The sequence below is a fragment of the Pteropus alecto genome, unplaced genomic scaffold (assembly GCF_000325575.1).
Source record: "Pteropus alecto unplaced genomic scaffold, ASM32557v1 scaffold92, whole genome shotgun sequence".
NCBI lineage: Eukaryota > Metazoa > Chordata > Mammalia > Chiroptera > Pteropodidae > Pteropus > Pteropus alecto.
Genome location: NW_006432447.1, coordinates 11,349,523 through 11,367,041, shown reverse-complemented (window position 1 = coordinate 11,367,041; position 17,519 = coordinate 11,349,523). Strand labels below are relative to the sequence as shown.

At 32.7% G+C, this 17,519-nt stretch overlaps 1 protein-coding gene across 7 annotated transcripts in view; it reads left to right on the top strand.

The window, feature by feature from the left end:
• The window catches only part of TBC1D5 (TBC1 domain family member 5), a 468,533-nt gene that overhangs the window by 281,564 nt on the left and 169,450 nt on the right, over window positions 1-17,519 (top strand). For all 7 annotated transcript variants that reach the window (XM_025043592.1, XM_015585816.2, XM_025043594.1 and 4 more), the window contains 4 exons: window positions 1,094-1,182; window positions 2,717-2,767; window positions 2,861-2,930; window positions 8,184-8,356. In XM_025043592.1, coding sequence (XP_024899360.1) covers window positions 1,094-1,182; window positions 2,717-2,767; window positions 2,861-2,930; window positions 8,184-8,356 — 383 coding nt within the window. The remainder of the gene's footprint in view (window positions 1-1,093; window positions 1,183-2,716; window positions 2,768-2,860; window positions 2,931-8,183; window positions 8,357-17,519) is intronic.

Sequence of the window (17,519 nt, the reverse complement as noted above, 5' to 3'; positions counted from 1 at the left end):
ACAGTACTACTATACTAGACTGTGACTGTCCTTCTATCTATCACACACAGGAAATCTTCTCTACTTCCACCAGCAAAACCTTTTTCTTCTCTCTGCTTGCATATTTTACTTTTATTTCCTGTAAAGGTGATGTTTTGTCTTACTTTTTTAAATAAAAGATCATCCATAGTTATTAAGCAGAAGGAAAATGGCAGTTTACTTACTTTCAGAGGCAAAATTAGTGCTATTTATTTTTAACTTGCTAATATATGTTTTTTGATGCTTAAGAGGGAAAAACATCTCAATTAACAAGGCAACTCACTATGTAGAACACCTTATTTCCACATAATAATAGATAAATAATAGATTCTATAATACTTTTTTTTAAAGACAACTTAATAGCTAATACACCTTTTTGTTTCTATACCTATTCATGTAATTCACAGGTGAACACTAATATAAGGAAAAGAATTGTGGTGAAATCACTAAAATTTAAAATAAATTTATAGTTGAAATAGGAAAAAATTTATGGTAATCTTCAGAATAAACATGTTGAAAAATCATACTTTAAAAACTTTGTTTTCTTTCATACCTGCTAAAGGTTGTTTCTTTTATTATCCAACATTTCCAGCTAGCTGACTTCAGCGCTTCCTAAATCTACAGACATCCTAATTTTGAGCCATTATATAATGAAAACATTGGATGTAATTTCCTTAGGTCTACAGTTCTTAGTTGCCCTTCTTACTGCAGATCTTTACACTGTAGCTCATGATTATAATTTGCATAAATGAAATTCATATTTATGAGTACAGATCTTGAAGCAACTGACAGGTGCAAGGTTGTCTACCATGCCAATTTATTGTTTGTTGTGTCATTTAAAAGAGAATTGCTCTCCATGTTTTAAAGCAGAATACGTGCTGTGGTTGAATTGGAATCAAAGTCTAAAAGTAAATAAAATCTCATTTTTGTAGCTTTTCATTTTTATGCTTTTCTATATAATATGGAAATGTTGATTGGCAGAGATCATTTGAAAAAGTGTTTAACTGAGCTTATTCTGTCCACTTGTGGACTTTAAACATCTAACCCTTTCATTTCTCTTGCTCTTGTATTTCAGGGCATGCATGAGCTCTTAGCTCCTATAATCTTTATCCTCCACTGTGACCACCAAGCTTTTCTTCATGCCAGTGAGTCTGCACAACCAAGGCAAGGTTTTATATCAGCCCCATCTGTTTTTTTCAACTCTGCTCTAATCTTTTTTTTTTTTTTTTATGCCTCAAAATCTTTTAAAGCAAAGGTACTTTTGTAAATTGTAAACATTTGGTTGTGTTTCATGTGGCTGATTGATAATTCTACTTAATAGTTGTAATCCCAGTTCAGCTATGGGGCAAATTTGGAAACATAAAATGTTTTTGCAAATCTTAAATCTGTACCAAAGAAAGACATAAGTAATGGATCAAGAAAAAAAAAATTTTCTTGATGTAATGGCAAAGTGCTAAAGATTGGTAGTATTCATATATCTCATCCTCTTAATGAGCCATTCTTTCACTACAGGCTGCGTGGGAACCTTATCTGTGAGATACTTTCTCCACCTCAGGTTTTACTCAATTCAGTTCCTAACCGGAGAACAGTACCACAAAGAACCCCACTCTATAACTAAATAAAAAATGAGTTCTCATGTTTTTGAGATATATTAATTTATTCTTTCCAGCAAATGACTTCAGTAATTGTAGTTAACTTAAGATATTTCTTAGAATTAATTTTCTAACTGATGGGCCACAGAGGCAGCCAGGAAGCATCTTGGGAATAGAAAACTCCAGGATTGTAAAACTTTGTCAGGCATTTTCCACAGGCTAACTATCCATACACAGAAAATAAAATATAATTACATAGCATTACATGTGTTCATACAATCTTTATTAATCGAATGTAGCCATCTATTTTGCTGAACATATGTTAGGGCCTTTGAAAAAAATTAACTTTTGTTTACTATATTATAGATTAGTATTTTCAACTTCCTTCTCTCTAGTCATACTGAGTTTACTGGATCTGACTATTAGTAACCATATTTTAATTGCCATTGCTTTAGTTACTCTAAAGAATGATAAGGATGAAGTTATTATTAGGATACTGTTTTCAAGCCAGTTTTATCTTTTAAAAAATATGCATGCAGAATATACTTCACGTGAAAGTATAGATGATTGAAAATAGCTTTTAAATGAGTTAGACATGCTTCTTTAGCTGTTTCAATCCACTAAAATGTAAAAGCAACACTAAAATAGATTTGGAAGAGGTGCCGTCTCTGATTAATTGATGTTAAAATACAGTAAAAATAGATGCCATTAAAAGAAAATAAATTAATGTTTTAACATGGTATATTTTACCAGTAACTATATATTTTTTTGTTTCATTTTGGACAATAAGTGATAAATTGTGACACGATCAATTTATTCTAGATCAGGCACATTCAAGGACTATATTGTCGCATTTGTATTTGTTATTTGGAATAATTAGATAGTTACCTCATTGCGGTACAGACAAGACAGCTAATTTGTTTTTGATTTTTATAGAAAGAAAATATTTCATTTGTTAATAGACTTGCTCTTTTTATTAAAAAATGCTAATTTTTTTCACTTGCACATTATATAAAAGTTGGCTTATGAGTATAGAATAAGGCAACCTCTGAATCTCCTTCCATTTAAAAATTACACATTTTGATTGCATGTATTGCTTTTTTAAGTGAGGAAATGAAAACTCTCTTGAACCCCGAGTATCTGGAACATGATGCCTAGTAAGTACAAAAACTATCTGTTATTTAAATTTTTTATATCATCTTTACTTTAATGAAGGTTTAACAGTATTATATTATTTTTCTAATTTTTAGTGCCATGTTCTCACAACTTATGGAAACTGCCGAACCTTGGTTTTCTACTTTTGAACATGATGGTCAAAAGGTAAATTATATAATACAAATCTTTTCAGTATATTTGAGGGAATAGATAATTTCAGTAAGTAATATATACTCAGAATAAAAGCCATTATTATTACTATAAAAAAACAAAATATAAAAAATACTCAGAATGAGATTGAACTGGTAATCTAAACTGTGTCTCTGATGATATTGACAAATATACAAAGGTAATATAAAAAATTTATATAAATGAATAAGAAACTGCTTTTATATGTGTATATAATATCCATGCAATATAAATTCTTACTTAAAAAGTATTATAAATTTTTAATAAGCGTATTTCTCTGCTCAATCTATTGCTATCCTAGTGAGTTTGTAGATACAGTTTTAATGAAAGTGCATAAACTGTATTAAATAGGTCATTTTACTGATGTATCACTATAGAATTTACACATTTAGCATCAATACCATTTATCCTTACTCTCTCTTATCCTGTTTTTCAACTACAGTTTTTACTGTGCTATAAATAACATACCCTAACACTCACCTTTTTAAAGTATTTTAAAGTGTACAATTCAGTGGGTTTTAGTATATTCACAGGGTGGTACAAGTGTCCCCACAACTAATTCCAAAACATTTTCATCACCCCACAAAGAAATCCCATACCCAACAGCAGTCACTTCCCATTCCCTTCTCCCCAGAGCCTCTGATAGCACTCATCTACTTTCTATTTCTATATAATTGCTTATTCTGGAAATTTCATATAAATGAATTATACAATATATGGTCTTTCATGACTGACTCCTTTCTTTTAGCGTAGTGTTTTCAATGTTTATTCATTGTGCCATGCATCAGTACTTCATTCCTTTTCATGGCTGAATAACATTTCATTGTGTGGATATACCTCATTGTGTTTATTCATACATAAGTTGATGGACATTTGGGTTCTTTTCATTTTTTGCTTGCTATGAACATTTGTGTACAAACTTTTGTGTGAACATGTTTTCAGTTCTCTTGGCATACCTCAAGATGTGAAATTGCTGACTTATCTGTCATTTTAAACAAACATGTACGTTAACTTAGAGGTCATTATGGTCTTTTCATTGTTATTGCATAATATTGGGGAAATTACATTATTCTGGAAGGGATGTTGTTAAGAGATTTTAGTATATTATTTTCTGTATGATCAATTTCTTTTATATTGGTATAATTGGTTGCATTCTCCTTAGAAATCATGTATAACTCAGTCACTTCATTCCATTTCTTAAAAAATGAAATGGATAACTAATGCTTTTTATGCTTTTGGTATAGGTCAGGGCAAACTACTACCTGCAAACTAATTTGGCCTGCCATCTGTTTGTGTACAGCTTGTGACTTAAAATAGCTTTTATAGTATTAACTGGCTGAAAAAAATATGAAAAGAATAATATTTTGTGACATATGAAAGTAATATGGAATTCAATTTCCCTGTCCATAAAAGAAGTTTTATTAGGATATAGCTATGCCTGTTTGTTTACTTATTGTCTGTGGCTGCTCGCTCATTACAATAACAGAGTTGAATAGTTGCCAACACCGACTGTATGACCTGTCAAGCCTAAATTATTTACTGTCTGGCTCTTTGCAGAGCTGGTTTCCTGACCCCTAGCCTAGGTGATAAAATTTTCATTCAGCAATATATGAACATGATATATTCTGTAATGATTATTAGAGATGAAACTTGCTGTCACCATATATGATGAACTGCCTTAAGTTTTAGATCAATAACTTTATATTCTTGGTGAGTGAGTTGATGAAGTCAAAGACTTAAGTGAATATCAAAATTTTGAGCAGAATACTTTTAAAATAAGCATCATGATTATTTCATACACTGGTCATTTTGTATTTTATAACTGATTCACAGTATCCAAGAAACTGAATGATAAAAATAAGAGGGTTACCATTTTTCAGTTTTACCTATTCATGTCGATATCACCAAGTTAAGTTCCTGAAAATGGCTAATACAACAACAGAAAGACATTCATTTTATCAAGGAACACATAGATGTGACCTCTAAATATTTGTGTTATTTATTTGCCTATATCAGTGAATAATATATTTCTAAAATGCATGTCTAGTGAATCCCTTATTCATCCTCCCCTTTTTATTCTATTTCATTATTTTATCACTTTTTAAAAAAGAAGCTCTAGAAATTAACATACCATTCCCTCATTCTGTTCTTCTAGTGCCTTTGAAAATTCAGTTATATCAGTATGCATGCTGCCTATTTCACCAGACATACTTTTCATAATAAAACTTTCTTGATGAAGAAAGCAGTGCATTGGTTTACATATGGCATAAAATCATTATCTCGTTGCATTCCTGTAACAGTTTGTGGACTGGCTCTGATCTGTAGAATGCATTTTGAGTACTGCTTAATAAACGGTTAAAAAGATTTTAGTTTTATTGGTAGTTGTGGCTGCCCCAGTTGTTAAATGCGAATAGCATTCTTTATTATGATAAGAAATTCTGATTATAAGGAAGTATTTTACATTAACTCCAGCTTCTCTTTTGATTTTAATGTTTAGTACTTAAGTAATCTCAAGCATTACTTTTGACTTTCTTAAGTTTAAGAGATTTGGTTGTAACTATTCTGAGCACAGGGGAAGTCTTTTGCAAACTATAGTTTATATAAGCCTTAGAACATGAGTCTCTATTAAGCATTTGAAAAACGGACCACATGTGCTGTTGATCTAATGAAAATTCATTCTTTTCAAACTAGAAATTGAATATATGATTGCATTAAGTTAAACATTTTTAAACAGGATAATTTAGGATCAGTTCTTTCCAAAGCCAGTATTGCATCTCTACAGATATAAGTGTATATCTGTATACACTTAAAAGAAGACTGGATACAGTTGCCTGTTTTCCATGTGCTTATTAGAAACCCTGTCTGGCCTGAGTGCTTCCACCCAGTACTGTGTGGTATTCAGCCACACAGGTTATTCAGTAAAGGAAAAACTCTACAATCAAAATACATAAATGTTAAATTGCTTGTTTTTAAAGGAAATTTGGCTTCAGAGTAAACACTGCCTTTCAGTTGTGAATAGTATCTTATAATTATCGTGAATTCCCAAAAAAAGTTATTTCGATTTAATATCAGAAGGAAAAACTTGTAACAGAATTAAAATCTTTTTTTTTTTTTTTAATTTGAAGTAAATGTTAGATATCACAAAATCAGAAAAAGGTGTCTTGGATATATTATTTTTATAATCCATGACCACAGCATAGAGATTTCCTTTTCTCCTGTTTATATAAATGAACACACACTAATTGAATCAGAAAAATTAATGTGGATTTCTATCCTTTGGACCTAAAGACACAAGGGCAAACAGTGCAGGAAGTACAGAGGACTGCATTTCTTTTTAAGACTTGAAGTGATCCTGGAAAGAGAGGAACCCCTTTCAGGAAATTTTTCCTTATACTAACACAGGCTCCTCCTCTCCTCTGTGCTTTCTACCTGCCTGATTAGTCACTGTTTTTATGTGGAATTCTAAGTAGTTTTCTGTGTAGCCTTCCCCTCCAGACATGAGGGCAAATGCTTTACCTTCTTTGTCTTGTGCCCTTGACTCTGGTCCAGCAATGAAAAGATGGTATTCCTCTTAGAAATCTCACACTTTAGGAAGCAAAGAAGTAGAAAAGGATACTGTTATAGGTCAGAAGAAGATAATGAAATAGGACGTGGCACTTAAGCGAAATTTTAAAAATACTTCGGAGTTCCTCAGCAGAAACACTGGGGAAGGGACATTCTCAGTAAGGAAGGGCATCTCCAGGGTCTCTAGGAGCGGAAGTTGGGGCCAGCCAGGTAACGAAAAAAAGCCTTACAGACCTGGCTGAAGAATTTGGGGGTTTTCTCCTGAGAGAAAATGGTGGGGAGCTATTAAAAATGTTTAAGGAAGGCAATTTGGCATAATCTAATATCTGTGTCAGATAGATTACCAGGCATTTTAGAAGATGGATTTAAAAGTAGACTAAATTAGGAGCAGTGAGACCAGTTAGGACGAAGGAAATGAAATGATTAGGACCTCCAAAACAGGTTATTACAAAGGGGTATAGAAGAGGAGACATGAAAGAGTGCCCCTGAGTGGGTCTGAGGAGCTAAAATTGGCAAACTAGGTGTCCTTATTGGAGGATGGCTTGTGATAGGCATGGGGGAAAAGCGAAGATGTTTTTGAGCAGAAGATGATGAACTCAGTTGTGGGCCTGCTGAATTGGAGGTCCTTTTCGCAATTGAAGGGTCCTTGCCAATGTTTGAATGTATGGGAGGCACTCAAGGGAGTTCTAGGTTGTGGATACAGATTAAGTCTTTGGAAAATGGGTTTTGGTTGAAGCACTATATATGACTGAGGTCACTCAGGGAATTGCATATAAGTAGAGAATAAAACTAAGACCAGAACTTTATGAAAAAGCAATATTTGTGAAGCAGAAATAGGAATTTGAGCTAGAGAAGTAGACTGAGGATAAGTAGTAGGCAATCACAGAGTAATGGTATAAATCCCAATTTTGGAGAGAGGTAGAAATTGAGGATAACATCAGAAGAAAGTTCAGACATAATATATTCGAGGAAGTCATCAGATTTGAGGGGAGAGTTGAAGTGTACATGAAAGCATTATAAGGAATCACAGATATATCTTTCTTAATATGGGACATGGGATGGCAAGTAGAGAAATTGTAGATGGCCCACATAAATTTTTTTTTTTAAGTCAGCTATATTTTTGGCCTGGAAAGTTTTAAAATCTCTTCTGCTCAGCTGTTAAATTGCTCAAAGGGCATTTAAAAATATATCTTATTTTCTTTATTTTCTAACTTTTTTTTATAGTTTTAAGAGCTTACGTTAAAACAGTTTTCATTTACTGTTTTTCACGTTTAAGTGTTATGCCACAGGAAATATATTTTCATCAGAGTATTCCATTTAGGTGCTGTGGCTGATTAGACAAACTGGCCACAGGGAAATAGACTAGGGCCGACCACTACCTCTAGCCAAAATTATCTTGTAATACATAATGTCACCAGAGAAGGTGGTCAAGGGAATACAAATAGGAAGTATTTTAGAAGACATTTCCTGGCCTTCTCAACTTTATGAGCACAATCATCTGTATGACAGTCGGTGTATAATTCCACAGTGTAAGCATTTGTCATAAGATGATTAAAATAGTTGGTTCTTATTTAAGCACCCATTGATAAGCGTACTCAGAAATTATGTCCAGATATATGTTAATTTCATATAGAAATAATACGTGTTCTATTTTTCTGTTTTTAGGGGAAAGAAACACTGATGACTCCCATCCCCTTTGCTAGACCACAGGATTTAGGGCCAACAATTGCTATTGTTACCAAAGTCAACCAGATCCAGGATCATCTACTGAAGAAGCATGATATTGAGCTTTATATGCACTTGAACAGACTAGAAATTGCACCACAAATATATGGGTTGTAAGTATTGAAGTTTAAATTTCAGCTATACCTAATTATGATTTATGGTGGTTCCTGTATGTCTCAGATCCTTAGATGTAAAAGCAAGAACTGTTCCAGCTTCATTTCATTTCATATCTCTTTCATGTCCTATGTGCCAGGCTCTGTGCTCATGACTTTCACATAGGATATTTCATCAAATACTCCCACCAAGCCTGTTAATTGAATGTTACCCCTTTGTTACAGAGGAAGAAATTAAGGCTTGCACTAAGTTTACACATATTAAATAATAAAGTCATAATTCAGATCCCAGCAGGATTGGCTTCATAATCTGCAGAACTCAGTGCAAAATAAAAATGAATGGTCCCTTAAAAAAATTAGTAAGAAGTTCAAGATGGCAACAGCAGATTATTAAACTAAACACTTTAAGAAGTGCAGGGTTGCACAGGTCATACACACATGAAGCCAGCTCCAAACCCAAATGATACTATAAGATATCCATGTTCTTTCCATTTTATTGTGTGGTCGTCTACTCTACTCTAAACAGTACATTTCAAAAAAAAAAAAAGGTTAATGTTCCTTACAGTGAACATAATATACTAATCTTCAGCCACATAACCTCTGTAACATGCTATAATAGCAGAAAAATAAGGAGGCAGTCACTCCTTAGGGGGGGGGTGTGTGTGTGTGTGATGTGTATTCATTCAGTGGCTCATAAGGTGAGTAGGCAAATTAACAAAGATAGCAGTTTTAATAAATACGAATTAGTTGTATAGTACTACAGACAACAAAATGATCCTTTATATTGGAACAAGAGAACATATCCAGGGCTGGGCAGTTCCTTGGTAGATATTTCCTGCAAATTCCATCTCTCAATTAGGTAGAACACGGAAAATTGAAAAGATATCATCGAAATGTGCATAGTAGATGCTCATAATTATGAATAATTATGAATTCATTATTTGAATTACGAAGAATCTCAAGTCAAAGGTTCAGGACCGGAGCAGAGGCCAATTTATTAGGTCTAAAGAAAAGAATATCAATGAGTGTTTTCTTTATGTTCTCATGTTACAGAGACTCTCTCACTAATAATAATTCAGCTGTCTTTCTTTACTGGAACCCCTGATATGTAATTGCAGGTTTCTGCTTTCCTGTTTTTAATGATTCTTGTTTCATTTCTGTGACTTAAGCTTGACTTACTTCATCATTGAGAGCAACTCCATCATTCCCACAAGAAGCGAGAAAGACATGGGTGACATGGGTGTTGGGCAGCTCTGCAGGTTATTGATGAATTGCCAATTATACTTGCAAGTCTAGCTAATATGTTTGTATTTATAGACAAAAACTTATTTTAAAATAGCTAGTGGCAAGGTTAGGAGTTAAATTCTATATTCCTATCTACTGTGCACTCAAAGAATTGGTTTATTCAAATACAAAAGCCTATTTTATACCCTCAAAAATTTTTTGCTAAAGTCTAGAAATTGATCTTAAGTATCAGGGAAAGAATTAATGTTGGACATGTTTATGATTTTTTGAAATGCTTTATTGTTTATCACTTTTTTGTCTGATCTGGTGCTGTACATTGCAGTGGTGATGGCATGGACTTGTGATCATTGTGCTCCAGCTTCCTTTGCAGACATAAGTTTCAATCAGCTTTCTCTTTGCCATAATGATTCATAGAGCTTCTTCGACATCCAACTAGCACTTTCCCAGTAAAATTCTATGATCTGTGACATAATTGATCTTTCAGCTTTATTTTTTAGCAGTACTAACAATATGAAGGCTTGCAGTAACCATAGCTGACTTATTCATCCCATTATTTTTGTGTGGAATCTCATCTACATTATCTAAAAATGTACATTTTAAAAAATCTTTGAAGAAGTCATTCATTCTCTTAATCGAGTGTACTACATTTTTAGTACAAGGATTCTACTTTACTCATTTCATTTATTAAATTCGATTTTATTATTTCTATTTGTGGGGCATATGAAAGGTCACTGTGGTTTTATTTTCCTGTTTTTATGCTATCCAAAGCTATATTACACCACTTTATGTTTCCTATTAATGACTGTTAGAATCTTAGGGGCCAAAGAATAATATTAGTACAATACAAAATAGCCATTAGGAGCACAGGCTTTGAAATGAAATGGACCCATTTACCTACTCTGAGCCTTAGTTTCTTCATCTATGACATGGAGATTAAAAATAATTGTACCTACTTCATAAGATGCCTACGAGAGAGAATCAAATCATAATGTGTAAAAAGCGTAGTGCTCAGTATGTAATAAACATTAAATATATGTCTGTCGGTGCTTATGTTATCATTATGTCATTACCATTACTTAACTAGGGTATCATGGCTCTGTGACAGGGATGGACTAAGGGATTCATGAACCTTTCCAGCTCTGGCTTTGCTTTCTATATTTTCTTCACTAAAACATATGGTCTTCTTATAAGTGGAAACACTTATATTTCCTTTGGACCAGTGCTTCTGAAGAGATAGTATAGATGTTGCGACTAAACTTTTAGAAACAGATTATAGCAATTTGGCCCAATAAGTCCTTGAATCTAATAAATACTGTAGGTCTATATCTCATGTAAATGAATTGAAATATTTTGTTTTGTCCTATATCATATAAGTAATGTTAATCTAAACAATTGCTGATGCTACTATCTATTCCCGTCAGAAGAAAGTTGGTAATTTAGGCTTATAGTTAGTATCACTACTTAAAAATAATTAGTTACAGTTTGAGTAAATTATCAAGTGGACAAATATAAAATAACTAATTTTTAGTTAATAAAACCTACTCTTCCTCAGGATAACATCAGAATCCATAATTGTATCATTTAAAATGTACTTTTACATGCCAATTATTTTTTAATAGAATTTTTATTTTCAAACAAATAGTTTCTTACATTCTAAAATGTTCTAACAAAATTAGAAGACAATATGATAAAAATGCCCATAACGAATGTACCAAGGGAGAAATGTTATCAATACCAACAACTTGTATAGAATGGGGAGTAAATCATAAATATGTTTCTTTACATGATAGAGAAAGTGTTAGCAAAATAATATTATACTCTGTTTGAATCCAGGTTTCTAATTTTAGTCGATCTTAAGCAGTTGCATAGTACATTAAAATTTATTTAAATCTGCTTTCTAATATGCTTATAATTATCATTAAGAAAAATGTTTCACAATTACTTCACTTTTAAAAGTAGTTTTTGTTCTGATTTTTGTAAGAGAATATATGTTCAAGTCTCCCAGTGTGGCAGATGAGCCATGTGTAAACATATTTATTGCATTTTTCTAGTACATTTATTTAACAAAATTATAATTAATAATTAGTATAAAAATATAAATTGTAATAACATTGGCTAAAGTCATTTGAAATTAGCTTATCTCAATTTTAAATAGATTGATATCTATCTTGAAATATGGGACTACTCATGATCTTGAATGTTATATAACAACTTGCTTATTAATGATATTATTTTATGTACATAAGGGCTTTATCCCCTGGATAATAGTAATTGGTTTTAATGTTAGAAAATGTTAAATCATCCTACTATTTAGGTTAAAAAAAGTTATTTTGAAATTAAATATTTAACACTTTGTAAGTGATATTACAAAATATTTCCTAAAAGTTTACACTGTTTTTCATTAACTTTATGAAAGATTACACCTGTTTCACTTAGAATGAAGTTTCTCTTACTTTAATTCAGATAATTAACATCTTGAGTTGTCTATTATTTGCCAGTTATTGGTGAGTATTAGACTTTTTAAATATTAAGTTCTGTAGGGGTATATCAATGCACAATGACTAATTTCCAAAGCAAACATTGACTACATTATTCCCAACTTTCCAAGGTAATTTTCTTCTCTTTTTATTAAAAATTATTGAGGTGACATTGATTAATAAGCAAATAAGTTTCAGGTATACAGTTCAGCAGTCTGTCGTATATATTGTATCATGTGTTCACCACCCAAAGTTAGATTTCCTTCTGTCACCAAATATTTGACCCCTTTTACCCCTATATCTAAGAGCTGGGGTTTTTATTGATACCTTTCTTTTCACTATGAGAATAAGAATTTTCTTTTATTTCATCACTTTGGAGTTATTTTTGTGCAGAAGCCTCTAAAATATTAAATGTTAGTGTTATGATTCCATCCCTGAGTATACATTTGTTATGAGTCCAAAAGACCCTTAATCTTAGCAGATTCAATATAAAGATTCAATACTGTTTTCAATTAATACTATAATACTGTTTTCTAAAGAGACCAAAAGTTGAAGTTTAAAAATAACAATTTTAGCTAGGCCAGAGTTTTATTGTCATTCTTAAATATATTGAATCTGTATATTTTTTACTACTACATTTTATACTTTGATATAAATAGACTACATAATAAGCATCTGTGGGATATGTAATTAATGTCACTTTTGAGGAAAGACCCTCATAACACACTTGGGCTTTGGCATTCTTAAATTATGAGCTCTTTACAGCACTCGTGGGATAAATTCCATATCTCCCAAATGTTTTTTATACATCTTCCATTTCCTTTATTTTCTGTTTTCTGGATTAGCCATTGCTTCACTATGGTGGTTTATAATAACTTAATTGGGGAAGTTATTGGTTATTGATAAATAATCTGCTACATTTTGTGATATCACCTTAAAATATTTATATCACAGTATATTCTAAAACATATCACAGTGTAATTATGTGTGACTACTAAGTTGTTTTAAACCTGTGTTCGAAATTGTAAAAAACATAACTTGTAAAGACATTAATTGTAAAAAACATAACTGTCATTAAATCGGTATAATCACCCACCTTAAAAATTCTCTCTCTTAACAATTTAAGCAAAAAGCTTCCTATTCTAAATACAGTTAATGATTGAAATACTCTTTACTTCTCAATGAGCTTTATCTTATACGTTAAATGTAAAAATCAGAATGAGGATAAGAAGGTGAAGATCCAATGATACCTTGTCATATACCACTGGATAGTCCCCCCAGAATTACTCCTTTTGAAAGAGCTGGGTATTTTTCCTTCTGTATGAAGAATAATCATGATTAAGAATTATAGAGAAGACTGATAAATTATTCGAAACAAGGAATAACAAATGTTAATATTTATTGAGTGTTTTCTGTGGGGCAGGCATCATCCTAATGGCTTTACATAGTCTTATTTAACCTCACAACACGTTGGGGTAGGTACTGTTATTACCTTCATTTTTTAGATGAAAAAAATAAGGCTTATAAAGGCTTATTTAGATTGACCAGCTACCAAGAAGCTGAGCCAGGTTTTGAACCCTTGAGCCTACATTCACACTCTAATTTCACTTGGTCTATGAATATGGTAGAAAACTAAAGCACTCACAGGAACTGAGTGCCACATTGGACCGTGAGCCAAAATCAGGGTGACAAGATAAACAACAAAACCAAGCAGATGCAAGACCTGGAATCAGAGGAATCTTGTTAGTAGTGATCAGAAGCTAGCCTGGTGAGGAGGAAATGGAAAATCGAGGGCACTGGAGAGCCCAGTGCCCACAATCATGCCAAGACTTAGAACAGAAAGAGCTCAGGATATTCTGTGTACAGGTACCAGCAGCAAAAGCATAGCTAAAATAATAAGCTGTTGTTTAAGACTTAAGTATTCTTGTCCAGGCCCAATACAGTAATTCCTCACATAAAGTTGTCAGTAGGTTCTTGGATGTTTTGACTTTAAGCAAAATGATGTATAACCAAACCAGTTTACCATAGGCTACTTGACATAAACTAGTTAAGTTCCTACGACATATTTCTGGTCACAAAAATATCACTAAACTTCTAAATACAAACCCAAAACACTTCTAATATTAAACATTCAAAGAAATGTGAGCTATTCGTACATTTTAAGAATTAAATTAATAAAAACAAGAAAGAGAATTATTTTGCAACCTGCTTATTCCAAATCAGGGTCACAGGTACCTGGAGCCTACCCCAGCAGCTCAGAGCACAAGGTGGGAGCAACCTGGACAGGACGCCCTTCACAGGGCCACTAAACACACACCAATACTCACTCAGACAGGGACAATTTAGACATGCCAGTTCACCTAATGCGCACATCTTTGGAATGTGGGAGGAAACCGGAGCATCCAGAGGAAACCCACACAGACATGAAGAGAACATGCAAACTCCATACAGACAATGGCCCTGACAAGGAATTTATTTTATTTTTTCCTTATCAACATAATGAAATGACATGAACCAAACGATGTTATTCAGGGACCTGCTCTACTCACCTTGCTTAGGTCAGGCTGCTGGTTAGAAAAATAAGGAAGTAGGAAGGGACAGAGTAGTTCTGTTACTTTAATCTTAAGCTTGACCTGCAAAAAGAGTTAACTGGTGAGCAGGATCTTTACTGACAAAGTAATCATGAATTTTAGGATAAACAAAGGCCAAGAAGGAAGACTATACCCAGTCACACATGCACAAGTTTAGGAAAGGTACAATCCACATACCTTTCTAGGTAAAAATATACTATTCCCATTGAAAGGTGAATAAAAATTAATAACTCAAGCAAGGGAAAAGCAGGACTTAAAGAACTGCCTGAAAGCAATGTGACCAATAAGATATGGCGGTTAGATGTGTACAACTGAATGCAGTTATCAAAAATAATAATCTGAAGAGCAGGAACTAGAGAAAGAAATTTCAGGGAGAAGAAGAATTCAGTTACGGATGTGTTGAGTTCGGAGTTTCTCTGTGACCGTGGCTGTGTTGTAGACAACTGAATTAATGGCTGTGGAGCTTTGGACAGAGATGCGGAAACATTGGTTTGGTCGTGCGCATGATGCTCATTGAAATTGCCAATAAAGTGAGACAAGGAGAGAGACAAAGGCCAGTTCCTACAGAACGTCCACCTGTGTGTAACTGACTTTTGAGAATGTAAAGCATTAAATGATTCAGTCTAATTGAGGTTTAGACTAAATTATTGTGGTTTATGTATTTAAAAGAAACAAGAATCCCACCTAGGAGGGCTTTGCAATTGTCTGGGTGAGAATTGCTGATAGCAATGAAGAGGCAGCTTAAATAGTTTACAGATAGAATCTATGATTTGATAATTACCCAGACTATTATAAAACTTTTAAATACAATAGGGTTATGAACTTTGAGAAACAGTGATTTTCAATATGATCTTGGGATACTGTAGCTTTAAGTACTATAGTTTACATATTGGGAAAACACAGCATTTACACAGACCAGGAAGTTTTTCTTCCTTCTAAAATTCTGCCCATGGTTTAAAATTCCAATTAAATTACTTCTTCCACTTGTGTTTTGGAGCTTAACAAATATATTGGACTCTTAATAAATATATTGGACTAGTGAAAGTAACCAAAAAACAAACGATGACATTTTCATTTAATACACTTAATAGCTTTAAATGCTTCCATAATATGTAGTTTTTATCACAAACTTTTTAGCTCTACAACTAAGACTCCATTTATTAAATTGTATTTATTAACAGTTGATTTTTAATGTTTTCTAAAAATTCCTGTATGTAATTAAATGCACAGTTTGAAAATTTATATTTCTGATTAAGAATTGAGGTGATTAAAACACAAGGTATACTGCACATCTGAGAAATACTGATGTGCTAAAGACTGCTAGGCCAAAATATTTAATGATAGAACATACTCCCCACCCCAATACCATTCCAGGTACTAATAGTCATCCTTATCTTTCAGTTATATACCTTAAACTATACAACACTTTGCCAACTCCAGTCTTAAACTCACTAATCAGACCAGGATCAACTACAGGTTATATCAGAATTCCCTAAAGGAAATCTAGTAAAACTGTGACTTTACACTTGTCGTGATGTCTTTAGCTGAATATAAGTTTACAGGAAAAACAAATATTACCCCAAAACTTTACACACATAAAAGGCCACGTAATGACAGTCATAAAAAAAAAAAAGTTTATCAGAAATATATTGTCAGAGTTGTTTTGAAATCACAGTGGGACAATAGAATGTCTTCTTTAAGTCATCTGGTATGACAAAAGCGATACAACTGTAAATCCAATGTTGCCTTTGAGTCTGTTAGCCAGCTGAATGCATTTAGATTGGAAGGGAAATAATTTTTATCTTCAAATCAAAACTGTAGACTCTGAAGCACGAAGGAGAGAATTTTAGGACTTGGAAATAATAGTTAAATGTGGGTAAAATCTTGGCATTATTAATCGTCTCATATTCAGTTTCTCTCCCTCATTTTCACCAATGGCTTCTTTATTTCATGGGTTTCTGATTGTTTTTCTACTCTTCAACCTTTTCCATAACCAGGTAAGCCAGAGGCAAATCGAATGTCTACATACAGCTAATTGCCATAATAAGCTCTTTTCTATTGCTATATGGTAATTCATATATGATATCATACCCCATTTTTAAGTATACCTTATAATTAAGCTAACTTGCATAGCTCATATCAGTGATTACTATGTGTATCTGTGATGGGTCTCTGACCAGACTTAAGCATTAACCCTTATTTTTTTGACCTCTACGGAATGTGCTTAATATGTGTAAATCCTTTTATAGGAACTATTAGTACTTCAAACAGATGCCTGTAAATGCCAAGTTTTCTAGAGCCATGTCTCTCAACTAGCTTTTAAGACATTTGAGATCACCAGTATGTTTTGTGTGAAAATTCTAAACTCTTTTTCTGAATTTGTAAAATTATTTTAAGGACAGTAAAATTGTTTTAATTTGTAAAATTATTTTAAAAGTTTGTAAAAATTTATTTTAAAGTTATTTTAAGGACCAAGATAGAATCTTGCCTTACCATCACCATTAGTTCTTCCTTGAAATAAATACTAGAAAAATGATGAGCTTGCTTAATGAATAGAACCTCTTCCAAGCTCATAATTTCATAAGATGCTATTGGCCGAAGGCTATTGAACAATTAAGAAAATTCATCGTTTATTACAGTATTATAAAAGATAAAAATATAAGAGCTCCTCTACCACAAACTCTAAAAAAACCTTTTTCCTTAACTTATTAAGGATACAGATGAAAACCTGGTAGAGCCTGTTGCTTTTTACTTTTATTTTGCTTTTGGCTACTATTGGTTCTTCATCATGTGTTTCTTTATCTCCTCAAATTTCTCATTTCTGATTTGAAACAGAATTTAAGTGCAGAA